Source organism: Corvus kubaryi, unplaced genomic scaffold, assembly GCF_017639235.1.
Source record: "Corvus kubaryi isolate FWS band 111438036 unplaced genomic scaffold, C.kubaryi_AGA036_p1.0 split1-131, whole genome shotgun sequence".
NCBI classification, from domain to species: Eukaryota; Metazoa; Chordata; class Aves; order Passeriformes; family Corvidae; genus Corvus; species Corvus kubaryi.
In genome coordinates, this window is record NW_024582073.1 from 29,679,909 (window position 1) to 29,701,429 (window position 21,521).

Below are 21,521 nucleotides of genomic sequence, written 5' to 3' on the forward strand. Positions count from 1 at the left end.
ACAGGAGTTTTCAGCAGAGTTAGAAGCCCCCTCATGTTTTTTGTTACCTGCATTATTTTCCCCTGGCTCATGGAAGTCCCCAGCCTCACAATTCACATGCAGCAAAGACCCCAAAATGAGAGAAAAAGGAGTTTTCCTAAGTGCTGAGAGGATGCAGCTGGGTGAAAAGAACAGGAATGGAAATGGTGGGAGAGGATTAAGAGAGCAGAGCAGCTGCTGGCAGAGCTACACAGTCATGTCTTACCCCAGCTGTGTCCCTGCCCATTTCTAACACAAACCTCTGCAATTCTTTCAATATTGTTGATTTTATTACAAGAGTAGTTTAAGACAGAACAAAAAAATAATGGCAAAACCAAATGTTTTTTAAAATTTAATATGAAATCCATAAGTAAGAGACTTTACAAGCCTCAAATGTTAAATAACTCTTTGCTGGCTGTGGTTGTACAGCACTAAGAATGTGCTGATCTTTCACACCAACACGTGGTGCTGGTGGAACTCCACTCTCCTGCACTCTCACATCCAGCAGCAGTGCAGAGATTAAAAGGAAGTGCTTCCTTCCATTGTTTTATTGCTGTCTCATCCCACTGCTAACGTGGCTTTTAGTCTGCTCAAGTTAACTCGAACTTTGGCAAAGACAAAGCCTCTTGTCCTCCTCAATTCATCCACATAGATTCTGCTGATTTCAGAAAGGAGAAGGAATGATCTAAAAAATACATATTCTTACGCAGGAAATACAGTGACCCATACAATTAATACATTAATAATCATTAACTTGGAACATTAGTTGCATGACTCAGAGTGTCTGAAGCTTTTATTTTAAAACCCCCAAACCTGCAGAACACAGAGGCCACAGGGTGGGGGTGTCTGAGACCTTCAGACACTCTGAGCTGGCTCTGACTTCAAAGGATGAATCACCAGGATCTGGTTGGTATCAGCAGAACTGGCCTGCACAATAAATGAGCCGAGTTAGCCCTTCCCTGGAGGGGCTTCTGTCTCTTGGCTACAGGGAAATGATGCAGCTTGTCTGCAAGCCAACTTTTTATATTATATAAACCAAGGAAAACATACTTATATAGCAAAGGTTTCCTGAATTAGCCCCTGAAAGTTTTCACAACAGAGCAACCATTCTTTCCAGAGTTTTGGGATATATTTCAGCAAGAACAAAGACAAACTTAGAATATTTTCTTTTTACTCTTTCCTTCCAGTGTGGGTACAGCAGCCAAAACCTACATACCTATGGCTGTGTCCATCATGAAGTTAAACAGCTCCACAGTGCAGAGCAAGCCTGGAGAATCCTGAATGCAATCAACCCCCAATCTATTTGATACAGACATCAGAACGTGCAAAGGACAAAAGGTTTGTTTATAGCCAAGGGATAAATTACTGATCTCCAAGGGTTACAGGTGCATCAGTGTTTGAGTTCCTGGCCAGTCTCGTGTACAATCAACTCTCCCATTTAACACCAGTTCTAACAGAAGGAAAAGCAAAACTTCTGAGTTTGCAGCTGATGCTTCCCAAGAGCATCCTACCTTCAGGCACCACGAACGGACCGGGGAGATTCTTGTTTGCTTTTAATTACGTAGTTTATTCATTAAGAGGTTGAACTCCTGCAGTGTTTTTTCTCAGGCCACGGTTGGAGCCACAGCTCTGCTGTCAGGCTGGAGGTTGATGAGGGAGTTGCTGGCCTGGGCCAGCTCTGCGATGGAGACTCGGCCTCGCTGCTTGATGTACTGGGCCACGGCTGCCATCTCCTCTGCAGTGATGTAGATGAACTTTCCCCTGTCATCAATCACACCTGCAGGGCAAAGACAGGACCCTGCAGTCAGCACTTGGGCTCCCCACAGGCATCAGTCACTGCTTTGGGAAGGGACGTTCCAGCTGCTGAGGCAGCACTTCCTATCTAGGCCAGGCTGGCTTTTATCTCCTCGCCACAGCCGGGTGCTGGAGCAGGGCTGTGCCAGCAGCCCAGGGCCCTGGGAATGCTCATTCTGTTCGAAGGAACACGTTCTGAGCACTGGGCACAGCTGGCTGGGAGCTCCACAGGTGCCTCGTTTTCATGGAATCACAGATGTCTTGAGCCGGAAGGAACCCACCGGGGCCCTGCCCAGCCACCCCAACGATCCCACCCTGTGCCTGGGAACGCTGGCCAAATGCTCCTGGAGCTCTGGCAGCCTCAGGGCTGTGCCCATTCCCTGGGGAGGCTGGGCAGTGCCCAGCACCCTCTGGGGGAAGAACCTTTCCCTGATATCCGACCTAAACCTCCCCTGACCCAGCTCCAGCCATTTCCTAGGTCCTGTCACTGTCCCAGAGATCGGAGCTGCCCCTGCACTGCCCCTCAGGAGGAGCTGCAGACCATGGTGAGGTCTGGGCTCCGTCTCCCCCAGGCTGAACAAGCCAAGTGCCCTCAGCTGCTCCTCATAAGGATTCCTCTCCAGACCCTTCCCCATCCTCATAGCCCTGCTTTTTTGGTGCTCATGTTCTCAGCTCAGGCAGTTGGTGGAGAAAGGCAGAGCAGGAGGGGCCAGGAGGGCACTGAGAGTCCTTGTGGGGCCCAGCTCAGCCTTTCCAGCTTCCCCTGTGACAGGGAATGCAGCTCACTTTCCATATTTCAGTTGCTCCAACCTGACTGAGAACAGAACCCTGCTTTTATGTACTACACCAAGGCAGAGCCTCCCTGGCTTTGGGCCACAGCCAGCCAGGACAGCACACATCCTTCTCCTTATTCCAAGCACTTTTAGGGCATTTAAAAGGGCATCCACATGTACCTGCTGAGACAGTTGTTCCCCAGCCACGAGCACAGGATCAGGTCAGTAAATGTTTGTGCTGGCACCTTCCCCTACTTCACCCTTGCAAAGAACAAGGCTGCCCAGCAATAAACCAGCCTTGTTCATGCTCAGTCTCTGCTGCCATTCCAACTTGGACTGGGTGGATACGTGGCTGGGAAAAACACTTCACTGACTCCAGCATCCTGCAGTGCTCTGGGATGTTTTGTCTCTCCCACGTGCCATACCCCAGCCCTGGCTTCAGCCACCAGGCTTGGAAGCCACCCCGAATCATCCCAGTGATCCTCTCAAATTCAGAGTTCAGAGGGCACCATTTGCTGCTCAGCAACCCCAAGAGGCCTTCAGCAGATGGGTAAACAAATAAAATAGAAACATCTAGCTATCAAGTCCTACTAGATCCTTAAAACAGGAATGACACTGGAAGTCTCTCTCTGCAACAGGCATTTTCTGCACCACCACCTCTTCACCAGCTACAGAAAGATCCCCTTTGTGCTTTGGCTGTCACCTGTCAGGGTGCCATCTGCCATCAGGTCCTGGATTCTGTTAATTGCATCCTGTGCAGAAGAGAAAGAGGAATAACAGGCTGATCAAAAGGGAAGCAAAAAACATTTCACACATTCAGATAAACTACAGAGGGGTTTACATTTAAATCCCTCAGGGTTAAGGAATTCAGTACATGGAGAGATGCAGTAAGCCCTTTGGTCTTAGAGGGATGAATTGTTTTTGCGTTTTGGAATGTTCAAATTAAATTCCCCTATTCCTTAAATGAGACTTTTATTTCCATTACTTGGCTGTTTCAAGGAGCAGGGGGTTATAGGAATCTTCCCATGGAAAGGCTGTGCAGTGCCATGAAGTTCCATGAAGCACACTGAGGTCCTTCTCCAAGGTCCTTGCTCAATAATTCCACATTTTTTTAATGTCTTTTCCTGCTCCTTTCAGAAGCAAACCTCTCCTACCAACCCAAAGCAACAACTTGTTGAATTTATGGCTGGGTTTACTCTACAGTTACTCCAAGCATGCAGGTCCACTGGACCTTAAGACTGGTTTCTACAGTTCTACCTCTCTTTTTCTTGTCGTTATATGACTGCAGAAGGAAATTATAGTTTAGATTTTAATCAGATAAATTCCTTTAAGTAACCCAATGCACACTTAAATGGAGTTCTGGTTTAAGAGGGAGGCAGGGACCCAGCAAAAATTAGTGCTTCCACCCCAAAAGTCAGTGCTTACCTGTGTCCTTAAACCCATATGTGAAGCCAAGTCCTCCAGCTGGACAACCTTTGTTTTCTGTGGAAACAAACAAGAGTTAAGCTGATGAATGAGAAGGTTGGGATTTTTTTTTTTTTTTCCATTCAAATAAAAAATGCATTAACCAGACAAAGCAGAACCTGTCCCTGTAACTAACTTTTCCTAGTAAGCACTTTCCTCTGATGAAAAAAACTCTCAAGTTACCTAAAGCAGCGAGCTCTGTGGAAAGACTGAGTGCTCTGACCCACTTAGGGCAAGACTCAAACACATTTGCCAGCGTTGATCCTGGACTTTTCCTTCCATCAGGATGAGCACAAGGAACAGCCATGGCTCTGCTCCCCCACCTCCTGAGTTCCTCAGCTGCTACCTTTAATTTCCAGTGTGTTTCATCAAGGTCCCTTTTTTCTTCGAGGGATGTTCCAAAGCACCTTTTAAAACGCTCACTGGTGTGCATCAGCACTTACATAAAACCCAGGCAAGACTGGCAGCATTAAGTGCTTTAGTCTGTTTTACTGATGTCGTGTGTATTAATGCCATAATAATCTTCCTAAGCAAGCCAACACCTTATTAAAATTGTCACTGTTGGAACTGCAAATTGTCACTTTGCTTTTGACAGATTCTTCCTGGAGCTTTTCTCAGTCAGGGTGCAGCCACCACTGCTCACATCTGGTTTTGTGCTTCTCTGTAGCTCCAGAGAAAACACCTGCACTGCTTGTCTGAGCTACTTGGTTCCTGTTTTCTTCTCTGCCAAAGTTTTAGGAACTCAACTGTTTAGGTGCAAAAGGATGCGGTGTTTGTAAGGAGCTTGGAAAAGATAAAACTGTTGGAAAGCTCAGTTGATATTCAGGACTACATTCCTAAAATCCATGTATGTACAGCCACAGGAGCTGCATCTCCATTAACAAATTAAATACTTCAAACAATAAAGTCCTTTGTTTCTGGTCTTGAGAATACACTGGGAGGCCACTGAAGAAATAAAGAGGCTGAAATAGATTAATCTCTTTCATTAATAAAATCAGACAGAAAAAAAAAAAGCCACACACAGATTTAGCAGTTGTGAAGTTCGATGCAGCCAAGCTAGAGAACTGAATACCATGGACTGAACACATGGAACTGGAACCAGTCCATGGAATTCAGTTCTCAGAGCTGGGAACTGCCAACATTCGTCACATCTTCTTTTAAAGGGACTGGGGGGGTGTTGGTGCAAAGCCACATGAACAAGAAAAACAGGACTTAAACCTTCACTTAAAGATGTTCCCCCTCAATGACCACGTTTAGTGGAAACTTTCCAAGACAGATCCTGCTGGGAATGAGAGCCCGAGGGGGTGGGGTGGGATTAGGATGCACCCCACACGCAGGCTCTGGAATACAAGGACAATGTGAGGTCCCAAGGGAATGAAACACTTCTCCACATGCATCATGTTCTAGAGCCAGGTTTAACTTTCCTTCAGCAACAAAAACATATCCACATTTTCCTGAATTCATTTCATTTGAGGGGTGATGCTGCTGCTGTCCTCAGCAAGGGGTGAAACAGAGCAAGAGGCTGCATTTTAACTCCAACATTTAAGAATGAAGCATGGGGTTGAGCTATCTCCAGTCAATGATACCAGCATAAGAAATTGAATTCAACAGAAGAGCTAAATTCAGTTTTATTTTTTAAAAAATGCCAATTAATTTATACATTTTTTCAGACAGCTATGAGCAGCTCAGTGCTGCTTCCTGTCAATGGTTTCTGTGAACAGAACAGAAGATGAGGGCAATATGTAATCTATATGTTAAGCACACTTTCGAGATTAAAGAAAAATACTTAAAACTCGTAAAAGAAAGCGATGCCCCAGTTCTGCAGCTCAGCTCTGCAGAGGAAATCAGGTGTCGAATATTCAGACTTCAGTTTTCAGCCCAAGTTTAATTTCTCTGACGTCAAGATGGAGTGACTGATATAAAACTTAGTGCTGCAACACTGAACTGGGAGTTTGTGACTAACCTGGTCCATCCACCACAACCCCCGGGGCAATGGGCAGAGTCTGCCCCCGCCGCGTCATCCCTTGGAAAACTCCCAGTGTTTGTGGAAGATCCCAAGGGACACTGGAATCTCCTTTTTTACCTACAGAGGTAGAACAGAGGCAGAGAGCAGCCCCGCAGAGCTTTGGAGGGGCTCTGCACTGAGCTCTTGTCCAGAACTGCCTGGCAATCACTCCAAAGGACTCCCTAAGGAGAGTTATCCATGAGGCCAATCTGTGAGTCCAGGAGATAAATCAGCTCTAAGTCCAGGGTTTTGCTGGGATAATGGACATGCAAAACCGGCCCAAAGCATGAGATTTGGGAATACAAAATGATTAGGGGCTCACTAAGTATCCAAGTGATTTGCTTGCTAGAGAAGCCTTCCACACACGTCACACATCCTGAGAGTTCAGATTCCAGTAAGGGGAGAAAGGGATTCATTAGGAAAAAAAGATTGGCATGACACTGTTAGAGTGAGAGGAGAAAAATGCATCTGACCTTTGCTATCTACAGCAAGAGTGGAGAGCGTTTGTCCTCACCGATCGGAGGTGGACACCTCCGGTTTTAAATCCTCATGGACACACCTCAGGTTTTAAATACCCAACCATACAATGGGATGAAAGGAAGACTGACACACCCTGTTTAAAACAAGTGAGCTGCTTCTTAAACTGCCCTGCCGAACATTATGCAAGCTGCAGGGATAGAAAAAAGTGAAGGAATCACAGGAAAAGTCGGGATTGAGCTTTCCAATGCCAGTGTTGGAGGCCCAGAAACACCCTCCTGGTACAGCAACTCTCCTTACTGCTGAGCTCACATGGAGAGACAGGTTTTTAAAACCATGGCTGATGTTCACAAACAAAAAAACCTGAACGTCCCAAATCTCAATCCACAGCAAACATTGCTTCCATAAACTCTGAGGGAGATCCACCAGGCTGTCTTTATAACACAGGGCAAGAGCCACACCCTGCTCCAAAAGCCAAGACCCAGCTGGAATGAAACAATTTTAGCAATGCTGGATGTGCTCGTGCTGGTTCCGTAAATAAAACTTAGTGAAGGTATCACTCTTGTTACTCGTTGAATATTTAAGTAAATGAAAGAGGAAGTAAAGATGTCCCTCTTTGACAAAAGGGATTTGACATAATCTAAGGAGAAAAACCAATGGCACCTTACCTTAACATATTCCAGGAATTCCATAAGAAAGCTGCGAGACTGGAGACAGTAAGGAAAACAATTGTTATTTCAAATTCATGAGCATTAAATGCATCAAAAACTTGCTGAGTATGAATACTATAAAAGTGTTTAGATTGCATAATTCCTAAATTTTAACTACACACACTGAGATGTTGAACTGTGAAGAAAAATAATCCAGATTTAATCTTAACGAGGGATTTCTGACAGGTATTTTCTCAGACAGAATGTGGCTCAGGTACAATTTAAGCATTTTCTGAAAGGTTATAAAATTTTTTATTCTTCCCCAAAATAACCACACCTGAGTGAGTTTGAGCATGGTTAAGTCACACACCAAGGACATTCTGTGCAGAGGTAAACCCAGAGTGACTCAGGACACAGCTCCTGCAGATGGCCAAGTGCAGCACAGCTGCACAACAGCTGGGGAGGCTCAAGCATTTCAAAGGGATGCACCTGGAATGCAGCGCATTAACGGCAGCAGCTCCACTGCAGAGGCAATGCAAACAATGTGCATTGACGTTAACAGGAGATCAGCTTACTCTGCAACCCTGGAAGTCAATCAGCCTTAATTAATTAACTGCTTAGCTCTGGACTCAGGAGGTGGATTTTCAGCACAGCATTTTGGCACAGCAGCTCCGACAGCACAAGACAGAGTCAGCTTTTCGAACAGGATCCTGAAATGCTTCAGTACTTCAGGAACCACGAGGCCAAGGTGGCTACTTAATTTCTTTCTCGTTTCTGCTGTCTCCAAGTAACTCTGTACCTGTTATAATTTCTGAGTATGACTTTTAAATCACCTGCAGTTCAAGTTCTAACTCCCCACCCCTACCGAAGTTATCTCAGGTTGAGATCCAGGCATCATCAACTGCCTGCCAAGCTCTTCTAGGTGAGGAACACCCTTCTCTGTTCTGACATCCAGAAAGATTAATTTCTCTTTGACAGGCAGCTGTAGGAATATGGACAATCAACACATTCCAGCTTTAATGGGTGTTTGAAGTGGAACACATCAAAATTCAGGGATAATCTCATCTCCTAACAGGACAGGCACAGATTTTTGAAGGAACTGTCAACAGAAGTGTGCATTTTGCTGTTCACTGCATCTTAAGGAATTCCCCATCACCAGATACAAATTCTCTTTGTGTTAATCCTGGTGTGGTGGAGGAATTTTTCTTGATGGCAAGGGGTCTACAGTGAGAGTCTGTAATGAGTCAATGCTGCTTGACACTAGGCACAATCTGCTGTGCTCAAAGCCACTCTCAGTCACACTAAAGCAAATCCATTTAATTCCAGAGTCTCTCTAGCAGAGGAGCAAATGCACACATGGCCCTGAAATAAATCCTTCCCCAGAAATGCACTGGACAGCTCAAATTGGCAGCTACAACCCAAGAGCAATTTCAGGATGTGATAGCAAATAAATTGTGTCTAACAGGTTTTGAGCAGACAAAACAAGAACTCTGCCTCCCACGACAGGAAACCTTTTTCAGGTTTGCTGTGATACTATATCAAGTATCACATTTCAACCTCCATCCGCAGCAGCTCCGCAGGCAGCCACAGGAGCAGCAGTGTGGGTTTGTCCTGAGAATTCCCTCATCAGAAGCCTTTTGAGACAAGAGCTTGGTTTTTAATTTGATTTCACAGCAGCTCTCTTGGTGTAGAAAATAAACCCAAACTCGAGAAATTGCCCCCAAGGTCTGAGGGCACTTTCAAACTCCAAATTCAGCTTTGCTGGCTCAGGCTCTGTGGGTAAGGCAGAGCTGCTGATGGTGAGATTATCTGAATTCCAGAATGAGTTTTATTTCAGCTCTTAGACACAGGGAGGACAGAACTCATTTCCAGCAAGAGACATTTTCCTCAGAACTCTGAAATAACCCATAGGAGACTGGTATGAGGAACTGCAGCATTCCCCAGGAAATACTGCATGTTAACCTGTGCCATGGACACAATTTAGCTTTCACAAGGAAAAACCTTTGCCTGACTCCTGCTCTTGAGTTCATTTTACACGAGACAGAACGCAGCAAGTCTAACAAAGAGAAGGGGAACTGCAGAACCAGCCTCACATACCTGTTCCTCTGTCATTGATTCTTCAACCCCTTCCTCTTCAACTACAAAACTCTCCTTCAGCTTCAGGTACTCTTCATACTCTCTCTTCTCCTCTTCTTCCTTTGCCTTCCTTTTTTCCTCTTCCTGGACAGGAAAGATGACAAGTGGTCAGTTTGCTCTTTCCCAAGTAAGGTTTTAAGTGAAGCAGCATCTTCTTTATCTGCAGCCAGCACATAAAAAGTTTTTAAAATGAGTCCAAGCTCTCCCTTGACGGCACGAGTGTCACAAGCCACCCCCGAGGCAGTGACCATCTCACACCCAGTGCTGGTTCCCACACCAAGGCTGCTTCTTACCAGAGCTGACAGAGGGCAGAAAACCACTCTTAAATAGCAACCTGCCTGCTTCATTTGCATGAATCTGCTGCTTCTGACAGGAAGTCCCTGCCCCTCCCTGCACTTTGATGCAACATCCACACTTTTGGTTACTGGCCCCAATTCTGCTCTGCCACTACAGGACACTGGGAGCGCTCACAAGTACAGTGGAGTTACACGGTGGAGAGGAAAAGCTGGCCTGCAAAAGTTTCAAGTAAAATCAAAATTTTCAAGGAAAATCTCTTTTCTTATGAAAACTTTCCTCCAGCAAGCCGTGCCTCCATGGAATGGAAAGGACTGTATAAAGTGTTTTAGGCACAGGAGGCAAGGCATGATTATATTAACACAAGGGTTTTTTACACATTTGATTGTTAAACAAAAGCTTCAGGCTTTGCTTTTAGTTATCTGCAATAAAAAAAACCTTCATTGCCTACCCCTGAAATAAATCTTAAAGCCTTAAAGACTGCCATAAAGCTGACCCAGAAAATTCCAAGCTCAGCATGGTGATGCCTGGTTCTGTATAATTCACACCTTCACAAAGCAAAATGGTGATTAAAGGTTTGGGAACATGACAGATTACTTCGAAAATGTTTCAAATAACAACAGTTTTTTACCAGGAACACCTAAATTTGCAGCTTTCCATTATTTTAATTTAAAATTTGTTTTGCTCTTCTCCAAGAGGAGGTTGGATTAACTTTGAAGGTTGGACTTGATGATCTCGGAGGCCTTTTCCAATCTAAAAGATTCCATGGCTCACACAGAACAAAAATGTTTCCTTACAGGACTGTTTCTTCCACAGAGAAATTTATGTTTGTGCAGCACCTGGTACAAAGAAATTCCAAAAGGATCTGGCCTCTGCCTCCATCACATTCCAGAGGCTGATTAAAACAAACAGAGGAGTTCTTCAAATTTCAGTGACAAGCCCAGGACACTCCTCTATCATTAGCAGGGGAATTGATCTTTTAAAGAACAATGATATTGATTTCTAAATGCTTGCCATGCTACATCTGTGACAGTAATATGGTAATTGCTTCCTTAAATAGCTGGGGTGTAAATATTTGTTCCATTAAAACAGGAAGAGACAGGAACAGGTCATTCAGTACCGAGAAAAATATCCATATTATAAAAGATGCCACGTAAGGCCAAAACCAGCCAGGTACCAGAGATGGAGATGGGAGAGCTGCCCTTTGATAAAACACTAAGAGTATTTGGTCTCTTTTTTTTTTCCCATCAAATTCCCAGAAAGTCAGGAGGAAGAATCCTGCCAACATCCAAGAATGAGAAAAACAGGACTGAACGGATCTTAGTGCATCTGCAAAGCCAAATCCATTTTTTTAAACTGCTATCTCATGAAAAATCAACAGGTCTGAGGAAGCTCTTGAGACAAAACAAGATCATTTTTTGGGTCATTCATCACCACAACAATTAATCCAACAGCAGATTTTTTTCCTTATATGCACTTCAGATGCCAAGAGCAACATAACCATATTTCATTTGGAAGCAACAGCAAATTGTTCTTCTCTTGTAAGTGCATTAAATTTAATCTTGACCCTGGAAAGACAAAAATAATGTTCTTCCCCCTGTCTATTAGAGAGGTTGTAATTCAGCAGGATTTGAAATGAGGGGAAAAAAAAAACCAATCAAAAAGCCTCAAAACTGCTCTGGTAAATAATTTCTAGATGGTTCTGCAAAAAACCAAGAAAAGATCAGAAGAGTGTCCCATTTGTAATTGAGAGCAACAATAATTAAAATATATTTTCCTGCTTCTGGAAGGTCCCACAAACGAGCAAGGCTCCTTCCTGTGGTCCTTCCCTACCTGACAAACAGCACCTTGCATTTTCTGGAGGCATCCCAGTGCGTTCCTATCAGCACTTCCACTCCCAAGACACGCAGAAAAGCAGCTCTGCCACGAGACTGGCAAAGCACTCAGCTACCAGCCCCTCCTTTGCCAACAGGAGTTCGTTTTCCAGATGCTAAATTTTGATCAGCAGAGCATTTCCAGGTGCTCTGAGCCACTGCTTTGGTTGCTAAAGTGTGTCAGCCCTCAAAGCTTCCTGGTGGTTGTAGCTTCCTCCATGACATTAAGTATTTCCAGCTGCTTTTTTCATCTAAAAATTAAAAATTCATGCAGAGCCTCACATGCTTTACAACCTAAATTCACCTATGATTGAATCTGGAGGAAAAAAGGATTAATCCAAACTGTAGCTTGGTTCAGAGCAAGAGGAGAGACAATTTTGCACAAGTGCCCACGGAGAGGCAATGTGGAGGCTGAGCAGGGGAGCCCTGGCAGAGTCAGGATTCCTGGGAATATTTATTCCCAGCTTTTTCTGTTCCACCATCTCTCTAACCCTCTTCTCTCACGTGCTCATGCAGCAGCTGCATGGGAGCTGCAGGGTGAAACTCAGGCAGCAGCATTCCCACAAAGCCCAGTGTGTCCATACAAAGAACCCAGGCACGGAAACACCCCCAGCCCCTCGGGGTCTCCTCACAGAGCTGAGGCCAGGATTCCGTGCATCACACAGAGGGCGCTGGGCTCAAACCCACATTTCAAACCCCACATCTGTGGCACTCAGCTGCCTTCTGAGCTCGTGGCTCAGATCAGAGAGCGGCTGGGCCACTCCGTAGCCATGGGTGGGGTGCTGGGGAAATCCCAGCAGATGGAAATTTGGTATCTGCAGATGCTCATCTTCAGCTGCCTGCTTTTATTCTGTGGGTTTTTTTGAAGCAGGTTTGCCTCTCTCCTCACCCATCTACATGTGACCCACACTGGGGGCTTGAACAGTGTAAAGATTTCTTTTTGATCAGTTTATTCCACTGCATGTGAAGAACAAACCACCCCACTTTGACCACATTTTTATTGAACAAATAAATAAATTAGTCACTCAAACCTTTGTTCCTTCTGGTTTTTTTCTCACCCAGTCCCCCCTGCCCACAGAGGACTTGGATTTGCTGTGAGGCTCCTTTCAGATCATTACCCTCTGTCTGCCTCTTACCTTGGTCCCAGGGATTATTGCCAAACACATTCCTTGTGCCAGCTGCACAAGAGCCCAACCTTTTATCAAGTGAAACCCACAGCATCCCAAAAATTCTCTATGGCTTACAGCTGGAGGCACAACTTGATTTTTGGGATCACTGAAAAGTGCTCAGGAGTTCTGGGATGCTGCTGGGGTGGAAAAGGTCTCACTGGTAGTGAGGAAGGCAGAGCAAACACTGGACACTCCTCAGCCACCACCTGCTCCCTGTCATTCCTTTATTTGTGGCTGTTTCCTTAATTTGTAGGATGAAGAAGAGCATCCTGATTGTTTTGAGGGTCAAGGACCACAGAAACCTTCCTTGTACAGCATCCAGCTTTTGTCTTGTCAGTGAAGGTTCTGCAGGAAGCCAAAAGTGACTTTGCAGTGAAAATGTGGCACAGAGCAGATGATCTGTAGGACTCCTGTCCCCCTCACTGCTTAGACAGAGCAAGTGTCCTTATCCCTTCAAAATCACAGGAGAATGAGGTTTATTGCAAGCTTTTCAGCTTGTACTCCCTTAGGAGAAATTAATTTTGAGGGAAGTATACACACTTGAAAACTGATGCTTCAACTGAAATTAGAAGTGGTTCTCCATCAGCCCCTAGAAATGCACTGTTTATGTAGGAAAAATGGATATAAATATCAAACAGATAATGAACAGCTCTGCTGAGAAACACACAAATCTTGATGTTCACATCATAAACCAACTAAAACTTGGTGCCTCTGCTCATGTGATCAAATATCAAAGAGGCAAAACTTTAGGGTCAAACCTTGCAGAGGCTCCTTGTGATCCTGCTGACCCTCCACTTCTAGAGCTCCGCAGATCCAGACCATTTTTATTTAGGCACTTAAATGCAAATTTACCAAAATCTCTGTGCACAGGCAAAGGAAAAAGAGCCTTTAATGTGAGCGATCTGCAAGGTTTTGGCTGAGGACTCTGTTTTGCAACATCAGAGGAAGTTCACTCTCATTGATAAGGTGTCGGTTGGTAAACCCAGCTCACCACCAAAAAACTCCAAGAGTGAAAGGGAAATCCCCAGGGTAAAGCAGAGCTGAAGCAAATGCCAATTACAAAGGAGCCTCCTCAGGCCTGTAGCCAATCAGGTCAGCAGAACACTGGAAAGGAAACTTGAATTTAAAAATACATAATCTGGTTTGCAACACTCAAGCCAAGGGGCAACCACATTTTATTTATAAGTGCATACAAATACATTGAAATAGAAGCAGAGGGTATTTTTCTCAAGACTAGGCAAAATTTTAGCTCCCAGAACTCCCTCAAGGTACAGCTCCCACCTGTCAGCACAATTTTAGTAGCACTTCTTGGGAGAGAGACTGAAAAAAAAAAGGTTCAAAGTGGAATTTAGCTACCAAAGCTGGCTGTGCTTGTTTGGGGAGTTGCCACTGTCAGTGTACCTGCAGAAATACTCTCAGGTACTGGGAAAGGAAGGGGAAAATGAGGTATCTGACAACTGTAACATTTCTCAGGCAAACTTCAGTGACAAACACTGAATTTTTTGTGCCTTGTGGGATTACATAAACTACAGCAATGTCAGTGACCAAAATGCCTCTAAAAAAACCAGCTCCCCCCAGTTTTCATCTCCTGACTATCAGTCACTACCTGAGCTACCTTTCAGAATTCTGCCTTTCCACCTCCTAACTTAGATGGAGGGATGGTTTCATCATGTGTGAAGTCCACAAGGTGCCAAGACATTACCCGTGGCAATGAAGAATTCCTCCTCTAGAGGAAAATAAATGACATTTTATCCTATGTATTCCATAACCCAATGATCCTCTCACTGCTCACAGAGGCTGGTCCTTTTCCATCACATCCTGAATCTATAACAAGATTGGAAAGATAAGATGTTCTGAGCCTAAGGACAGGCTCTGCTTACAGGCACAGCAATCAAATATCCACTCAATTTGTTTCCCCTCCCATCCCCCTGTCAAGGCTCAATCACTGAAGGTTTGTTGTTACCACACTCCCCATGCTGCTGCTGCCTTTGCAGGAACTGGAACCTAAACATGGACAGCTCTTCAATTGATCTGTTTCCTGTTAAAGACTGATGAAGAGAGATTTAAAATTACAAGAAAACACTTGAACATGGACATTAAATGATGTCAGACACATTTACTTTGATCCACGCTCCACATGTTCAGCAGTTACTGGATTATCAACTTAAAACACAAGCAAAAAAATTAAATAATTGAAAGCACTTTCCTCTGAGAGGCAGAATAATATTCCTGATGTAGCCTGGTGGGTGGGCTTGCTGTCCTGATAAATACTGGGAAAACAAATAATTAAACCAAACTAAAACAGCTTAAAATTTACAGAATTTCAGTAGCTGACGAAGGTACTGGCTAAAGTAACCATCAAGCTGGATTCAGGCATTTGAACAATTTTCCAAGTTCTAGGAAGTACTCTGTGGATTGCTGGGCACAAAATTTATAAATAAATAAATTAATTAATTAATTAAATCAGAGCCTTAGTTTATATTCCTCTTTTTCCCTGAGCCTGGTGAAACAGAAGTGCTGTAGTGCAGTCTTTACTAGGAATACTGTAAATTAAAACAGAAACAAATAAGAGTTCCTTCATTCAACCAAATATTAATTACACAGCCCCTCAACTGAACAGAAACAAAATTAAAAAAAAAAAAAACTAAATAAATATTTCTGTGTGAAGAGATCTCTGGTTAGAATTTCACCCTTATTTTCTACTCAACTTTTCAACGATGCCTGAGTGATCCTGATGATGCAGCTGAATTGCTAAAGCCCAGGTAAAATCCCAGGAGAAAATCTCAGTCCTGTGCTACAGCCCCTTCTGAGCAGGCCAGCCCATTATTCGGGGTTTCGAGAGGATGAAATTCCCAGAACTTTAGGAAAATATTAAAAAAATACATTTGTACATCTCTCTTGGAAGGGAGGCTGTGGAATTATTGGTCCTCTGGTAGTTTGGTCAAGCTGCTTTACGAAGTCTCAGACTATTCTACACATCCTGACGCTGTAGTACTGACATTCTCTCCTTTCAATTTCTGAAATTCAAGACTTCTACTGATGGAAAGGAAATGAGAGCTCAGAAGGGAAAGGACTGGGGGGACAACCCCAGAGCTAAATGGACATTCACATAAAGATCTCATGGATAGAATCTGTATGTGTAATGTATAGATTATTTGATTTTAAATTTCTTTATCCTGCCTTCATGCCCTTGACAGGGGAAAGGAAAAATTCTCTCTTCCTTTTAAAAATATCATCAGCAACACACCCCACTTACACAACCTGCACTTGGAACAAATCAAAATAAATCTCTACAAAGCAGAGACATAAATTTCCAAAAAATCCAAAAAAATTCACAGTGAGAGCTGAGGGCTGCAATTTTTCATCTCAGGACTGTGCAGAACACCTCTGTCCTTTCCTCCAGAAGAAAAGCCACCACACAACTTGAAGCAGCACCAGAGCATGAAGTTCTCAGCCAGCAGCACTGATGGCCTGAGTACAAAAAGCAGCTCTGAACTCAAGTTTGTCTCCCACACTAATGAAAAGTTATTCAACAAAAGCATTTCAGCTGAGCAGTACCTGTTTTTCTGGGTCACTCCTGCTAACACACGCATAGCTTAGGGATCTTTAATTGGGGAGCACATGCAAATATACAGAGTTAGAATGAAATCACACAATTTCACACAACACTTGCAAAATCAGTTGCTGCTGCCTTTCACTTTCTGCCCTGCTGGTTACAGCTGGCAGCTCAAAGGGAACAGGGGAAGTTGTGACGTCTCCATCCTTAGGAGACACTCAAGAGCTGGGCTGGTCAAAGCCCTGAGCTCCAAATGCTGGCTGTGGATGGAGCAGGACAGACCCTGTGGTCCCTGCAGGTCCCTGGTCACAGAAGTCCCCCAGAAGCAATCCCAAAACCAAACCTGGCTCAGTATTTCCATATGTAAATACAATTATTCCCACCTGTCGTTCCTCCTCCAGACGAATTCTCTCCTCTTCTTTCCGCCTTTCCTCCTCTCTTTTTGACTCGAGCTTTCTCCGTTCTTCTCTCTCTGCTTCTTCAGCCTAAAACAAACATTATGCAAGCCAAGCCTTACTCTTTTTTAATACACACATTTTAAAATTTCATATCGTGATACCACAGGGGGGGTTTCTCACCACCTTTTAGATGCCTGCTCGGAAAGAAACATCAAAAAGAATAATCAGAAAAAGTCATTCTCATTTCACTTCCCCTCCCCTTCAGCACGCTTGACATTGTGGTAAATTTAGAAATTACCCTCCTCGCTTGTCTTATCCGTATCTCAGTAACAGTTTAACTTTGAATGTGCTTATGAGCTTATTACTACAGTGATACTAAGCAATGTTGTGTCATGGCATTCCATTTCTCCTCATTTGAAGTTTAGTTAGACTGGATTCCAAGGAAGAAAAAAAGAGGGCTTGGAATACAAACTGTAAAAATAAATGCATTCAAATGTATCACTAACCTGGGCAGAATCTCTTACAGAAAAAGCTGAAATGGTCTCTTGAAATAATTTTATTTTTGTTTTTAAGCCAAAGAGATTGCTGCGAAATGAGGGAAAAATAAGAAGGGTGTTTAGTGTATTTTTTAAAGATTTTTTTTTTCAGGCTCTTTGGGATACTTAAATTTGAAAATATATTAAGAGGACAAGCAGAAAATATTCCAGTGGAAGATTTGGCTTTGAGTGTTTCAGAGAAAAAGTCCCATCCAAGAAATTTATCTGTCTACATGGGAAAATAAAAATCAGCGTGTTTTAAAATGAAACAGATTCCTCACTCCACCAACTGATGCTTATCCAACTTCATTCATCCAACTTTTCTCAGATTTTCCACAACAAAAAAAGGAAAATGAAATACAATGTGTATGGAAAGTAACAACAAAATCATGAAAGCACTGAGTGAGAAAAGGTTCACAATGGAAGTTTATATTTAACCAATAATTAAGTTTATTACCAACTGCTCCATCTACTACACTGGATTTAAACCTCAGGTGACACTAAAATCCCCAACTTGGGATTTCACAAGCTTTAGAAATGTTCATACAGAACAATACAGAGTCTGCAAAAAATATATAGAACAATTCCAAGGACCTAATGCACAAACTGCTGCCTTCCACAAGCACAGCTCAGAAGGCTGAAAAGCCTCACTGAAATTAACAAAAGCAAAATGCTTTTCATATCCTCCAATCTGTAAAAACAATAAATGTGGCTAAGCATATAAAACCAAACCAAATTTCTGCACTCTGAGAGCACCTGAACCACTCCTCACAACTGCCCAGGGCGTTACACCACCACCAGGGTGTATTTAAGGGGAGACAGTGCCGACATTAAGCTGAAGGCAGTGGAAACATCCAAGAAAGAGCATTCAAGAGTTTAACTATTCAAGAGTTTAACTCCCTTCCTCCCCACAAGTCTGAATGGAAAGAAAATAAGACACTGTTTTCCATAGCCCTCTTGGGCCAGCAAAAGCTGAATTTACAATTTTAAAATAAAACAACCATTTCGTGATGACACTGCCTTTGCCTTTCTGGGCTGTCTCATCCCCAGTTCTCTGCTGAGCTGTTCAGGCTCTGCTCAATACGTGGCAGGAAATACTCACCTCTCTCTGTGCTTTCCTGGCTTGTTTCTCTTCTAGTTTCCTCTGCTTCTTTGCTCCAATTTTCCCAGACACCTGAAATTCTGGCACCTCCTCAGCATCCTCTTCCTCTGCAACATTGCATAAATGACAAATTTTAAACCATCTGTAAAAAAGTCCCTTGGAGAAACTTCAGTGCTGCCTAAAGCAGCAGCAGATGAAAAGGAGACACACATGCACTTCAGACAAGACCTTTTAGATGGAAAAAGGGAAAAAAAAATCACAGGCGACTGCCAAAGCCACAGAGCAGAAGTAACAAGGCAAACACACACTCAAGTGAAGACAGAAGTAAAAATTTCCTTGATCCTTTGAAGGAATGCTTTTCATAAATATTTCTTGCTTTCCACAATTAAAAGAGAGACTTTCTCTGATACAGAAATTGTGCTAATGGTTGTCATTGTTTATCTGCTCAACACTGGCCTGCAGAGACTTTCCTCCCAGTTACCCTCAGGCTTTGCAGAGCAGACATCCCTTGAAAAAGTGGGATTCAGGGGCACCCCCCTCATCCACTGGTTCTAGCCTGACAGAACTAACCATTCAGGGATGAGGGGAAAAAACCCCTTGAAATGCAAATCTTGGGTCTGCCTGCAAAATGTAAATATCTGCCTGTTGTATGACAAATGGTTGTTTAGAGAGGTGATTTCTGCAGCAGGGAAATATGAAAGAGTTTTGCTCAAAGGCTGTGCAAATGAGGGTTTCTGCTCACTCAGGGGCTGAGGAAGAAGAGCTTTTAAAGGCAACCACTTCCTCCCTGCCCAAAGCTCAGGAACATTTGGCCACTTTATTTGTTGGTCTAAATCAGTCCTTGATCCCACCAGAGTACTGGGGACTGACCTCAACACTCCAAGAGAAATCCTCAGCTCACTGCACAAACACCGCACAACACATTCACAGTCATGGCAGGATCAAAATGAAGGAGCCTCACACATGGATCCCCTTTTTGGGTAAAATAACTGATACTTTGAGCATCCCCAGTGCTGTTCTGCTCGATGCTGACTTCAGATCCAAACTGCAACAGATTTGGCAGGGCTGGTGCCAGGATGTTTTCTGGAGGGAGCGCTCTCCAGAGCACCTGGTCCCCTTTTTTGGGAACCCAAAAAGCTGCTATGAAAGGAGCATATGGAGGAATGACACTCCCCCTTCTTTTACATGCAGAATTAGGTTGGAAACACTCTTGTTTTACTAATTCCAAGACACAGAATGGGACTATGGTTAAACCACCGAGACATCATGAGAAATAAATCTATCTGAGAGCTGTGTAGGTGGCTCTCAAATAACTGAGCTGTTTTCAGGAGATGGAATTAAGATGAGCCTGGTTGCTGAGTTGGGCTTCAGAGAATTCCTGGAGTCTGATTACTGAGATGATCAAAAGGGTTCCCCTTCCTGCACCACACAGAGCAAGGAGGGATACTCAGACCTGACACAGTTGCTTCTATAATTTTAATGATGCCTAAAATAACTTTATTTGTATTTTAAATACAGCATCAAGGGGAGTTCCAAACACAATGAGTGAGCACACCCAGCACCAGCAGTTATTACTCCAAAATTAATTGTTTAGAAAATTATTTCTTGCAAACACTTCAAGTATAAAACCCCACCTATGACACTATTCCACCTGAGGGCTTCTCAGATTTCATCTATATTAAGATCACCTGAGCCAGAGGTTAAGCAGAAATCTAAGGAAGGCTTGCTTCTAAAGCTTTTTTTTCCAGTCCTGGATCAAATGTGCCTTTCTTGTTCAGCATTTGCTTTCCTCCTGTTTGAAGTATCTGATGTGACCCCTTAAGCACCACTTCCTCCAAGCTTTCTCCAGTGCATGGAGTTACAGCCAACAACAGATAGAGATGGTGATTCAGACACAGCACGTGATTCAGCAGAGCTGGAAAGGTCACCAGTACACAAACCTGGCAGCAACTAATATGTACTAAATAAACCTGAACATGCTGACAGCAACATAAACACATGGTCCAAGTATTTGCTGAATCAATTTGTTGTTACAGCAGAATAGCTCCACCAAAAGCAGGGAGGGTGCTGCACACACAGCCAGCAATTCTTTATTTCATTTTAATAAAGCACTGATTGTTTCAGCAGCTTTTAACAATCACTTCTCACACACTCGTGGCTGTGACAACACTGGGAGACTCCATGGGGGGTGAGTCCATAGGAACTTGCACTCCATCTGTCCCTGAGCCTTGGGTGTGATGCAAGATGTTCAGTTAATGGTGTGTGAAAGCAGTTTGGCATCCCCCACGTGCTGCGCTGGGGCAGCCTGTGTTTGTGCCCAGCTGGGAAACCCCACGACACTGACATCATTAAAACTGAAAGAGGGCAGGGTTAGATGGGATATTGGGAAGGAATTCATCCCTGTGAAAGTGCTGAGGCCCTGGCACAGGGTGCCCGGAGAAGCTGTGGCAGCCCCTGGATCCCTGGAAGTGTCCAAGGCCAGCTTGGACAGGGCTTGGAGCAACCTGGGATAGCAGAAGGTGTCCCTGCCCATGGCAGGAGGTGAGACTGGATGATCTTTAAGATTCCTTCCAACCCCACCCATTCTGTGATTTCCAGAGCTTGCACAGCATTCCCACCAGTTCCCATCTCGAGAGTCAGAAAGCACAACCAGTGAGACAGATCCTGCTTTACACAAACGTGGGGTTGCTCAGCTGCCCAGCTGAGAGGTGGCTTCAGGGGATCTCTGCTTTTCCTTAATATTTTGAACATACTGAGAGGCAGCACAACAGGCAATAGTTATCAGTCACACGGGTGTCTGAATTTCTTGAAATTTACAGAGTTCTTTTTAAAAATGCTTGCCAGTACCATTAGAAAAAGTGCTGGAGTGCTGACGTTCTCTGTAAGGACAGAAATTGAGCAGAATTCTGTACTGTGTACAGAACAGACAAAACCCTCCAAAATCAACAACCAGCATCAGGTATTTCAGTTATCCCAGAATCACAGAATGCTTTGGATTGGAAAGGACCTTAAAGATCATCTTACTCCAACCCCACTGCCACTCCCACCTTCCACTAGACCAGGTTTTTCCAAGCCCCATCCAACCTGATCTAGTTGTCCTTGTCTTGTTTATTTCTAAGTTCTGGGTGAAGCAAATGGATTCCCATCCATGAAAAAGAATGCGAGCTGCACATGTGGTTACTCACAGAAAGTCCCTTGGGCACAGCCAGCTGCCTTATTTATTATTTATGCAGCACCTAACAAAAGGAGTGAAAGAAAGAAGGGGGGGGGGAAGA

The 21,521-nt window shown here is 43.9% G+C and overlaps 1 protein-coding gene across 1 annotated transcript in view; it reads right to left on the reverse strand.

Annotated features, from left to right (window-relative positions):
* Nucleotides 1-357: 357 nt before the first annotated feature.
* DDRGK1 (DDRGK domain containing 1) overlaps nt 358-21,521 on the reverse strand; it is a 34,107-nt gene continuing 12,943 nt past the window's right edge. The window contains exons 3-9 of the mRNA XM_042053284.1: nt 18,247-18,353; nt 16,594-16,695; nt 9,279-9,401; nt 7,200-7,238; nt 4,011-4,067; nt 3,289-3,337; nt 358-1,795 (exon numbers count right to left, since the gene is read on the reverse strand). Coding sequence (XP_041909218.1) covers nt 1,623-1,795; nt 3,289-3,337; nt 4,011-4,067; nt 7,200-7,238; nt 9,279-9,401; nt 16,594-16,695; nt 18,247-18,353 — 650 coding nt within the window. The 3' untranslated portion in view covers nt 358-1,622. The remainder of the gene's footprint in view (nt 1,796-3,288; nt 3,338-4,010; nt 4,068-7,199; nt 7,239-9,278; nt 9,402-16,593; nt 16,696-18,246; nt 18,354-21,521) is intronic.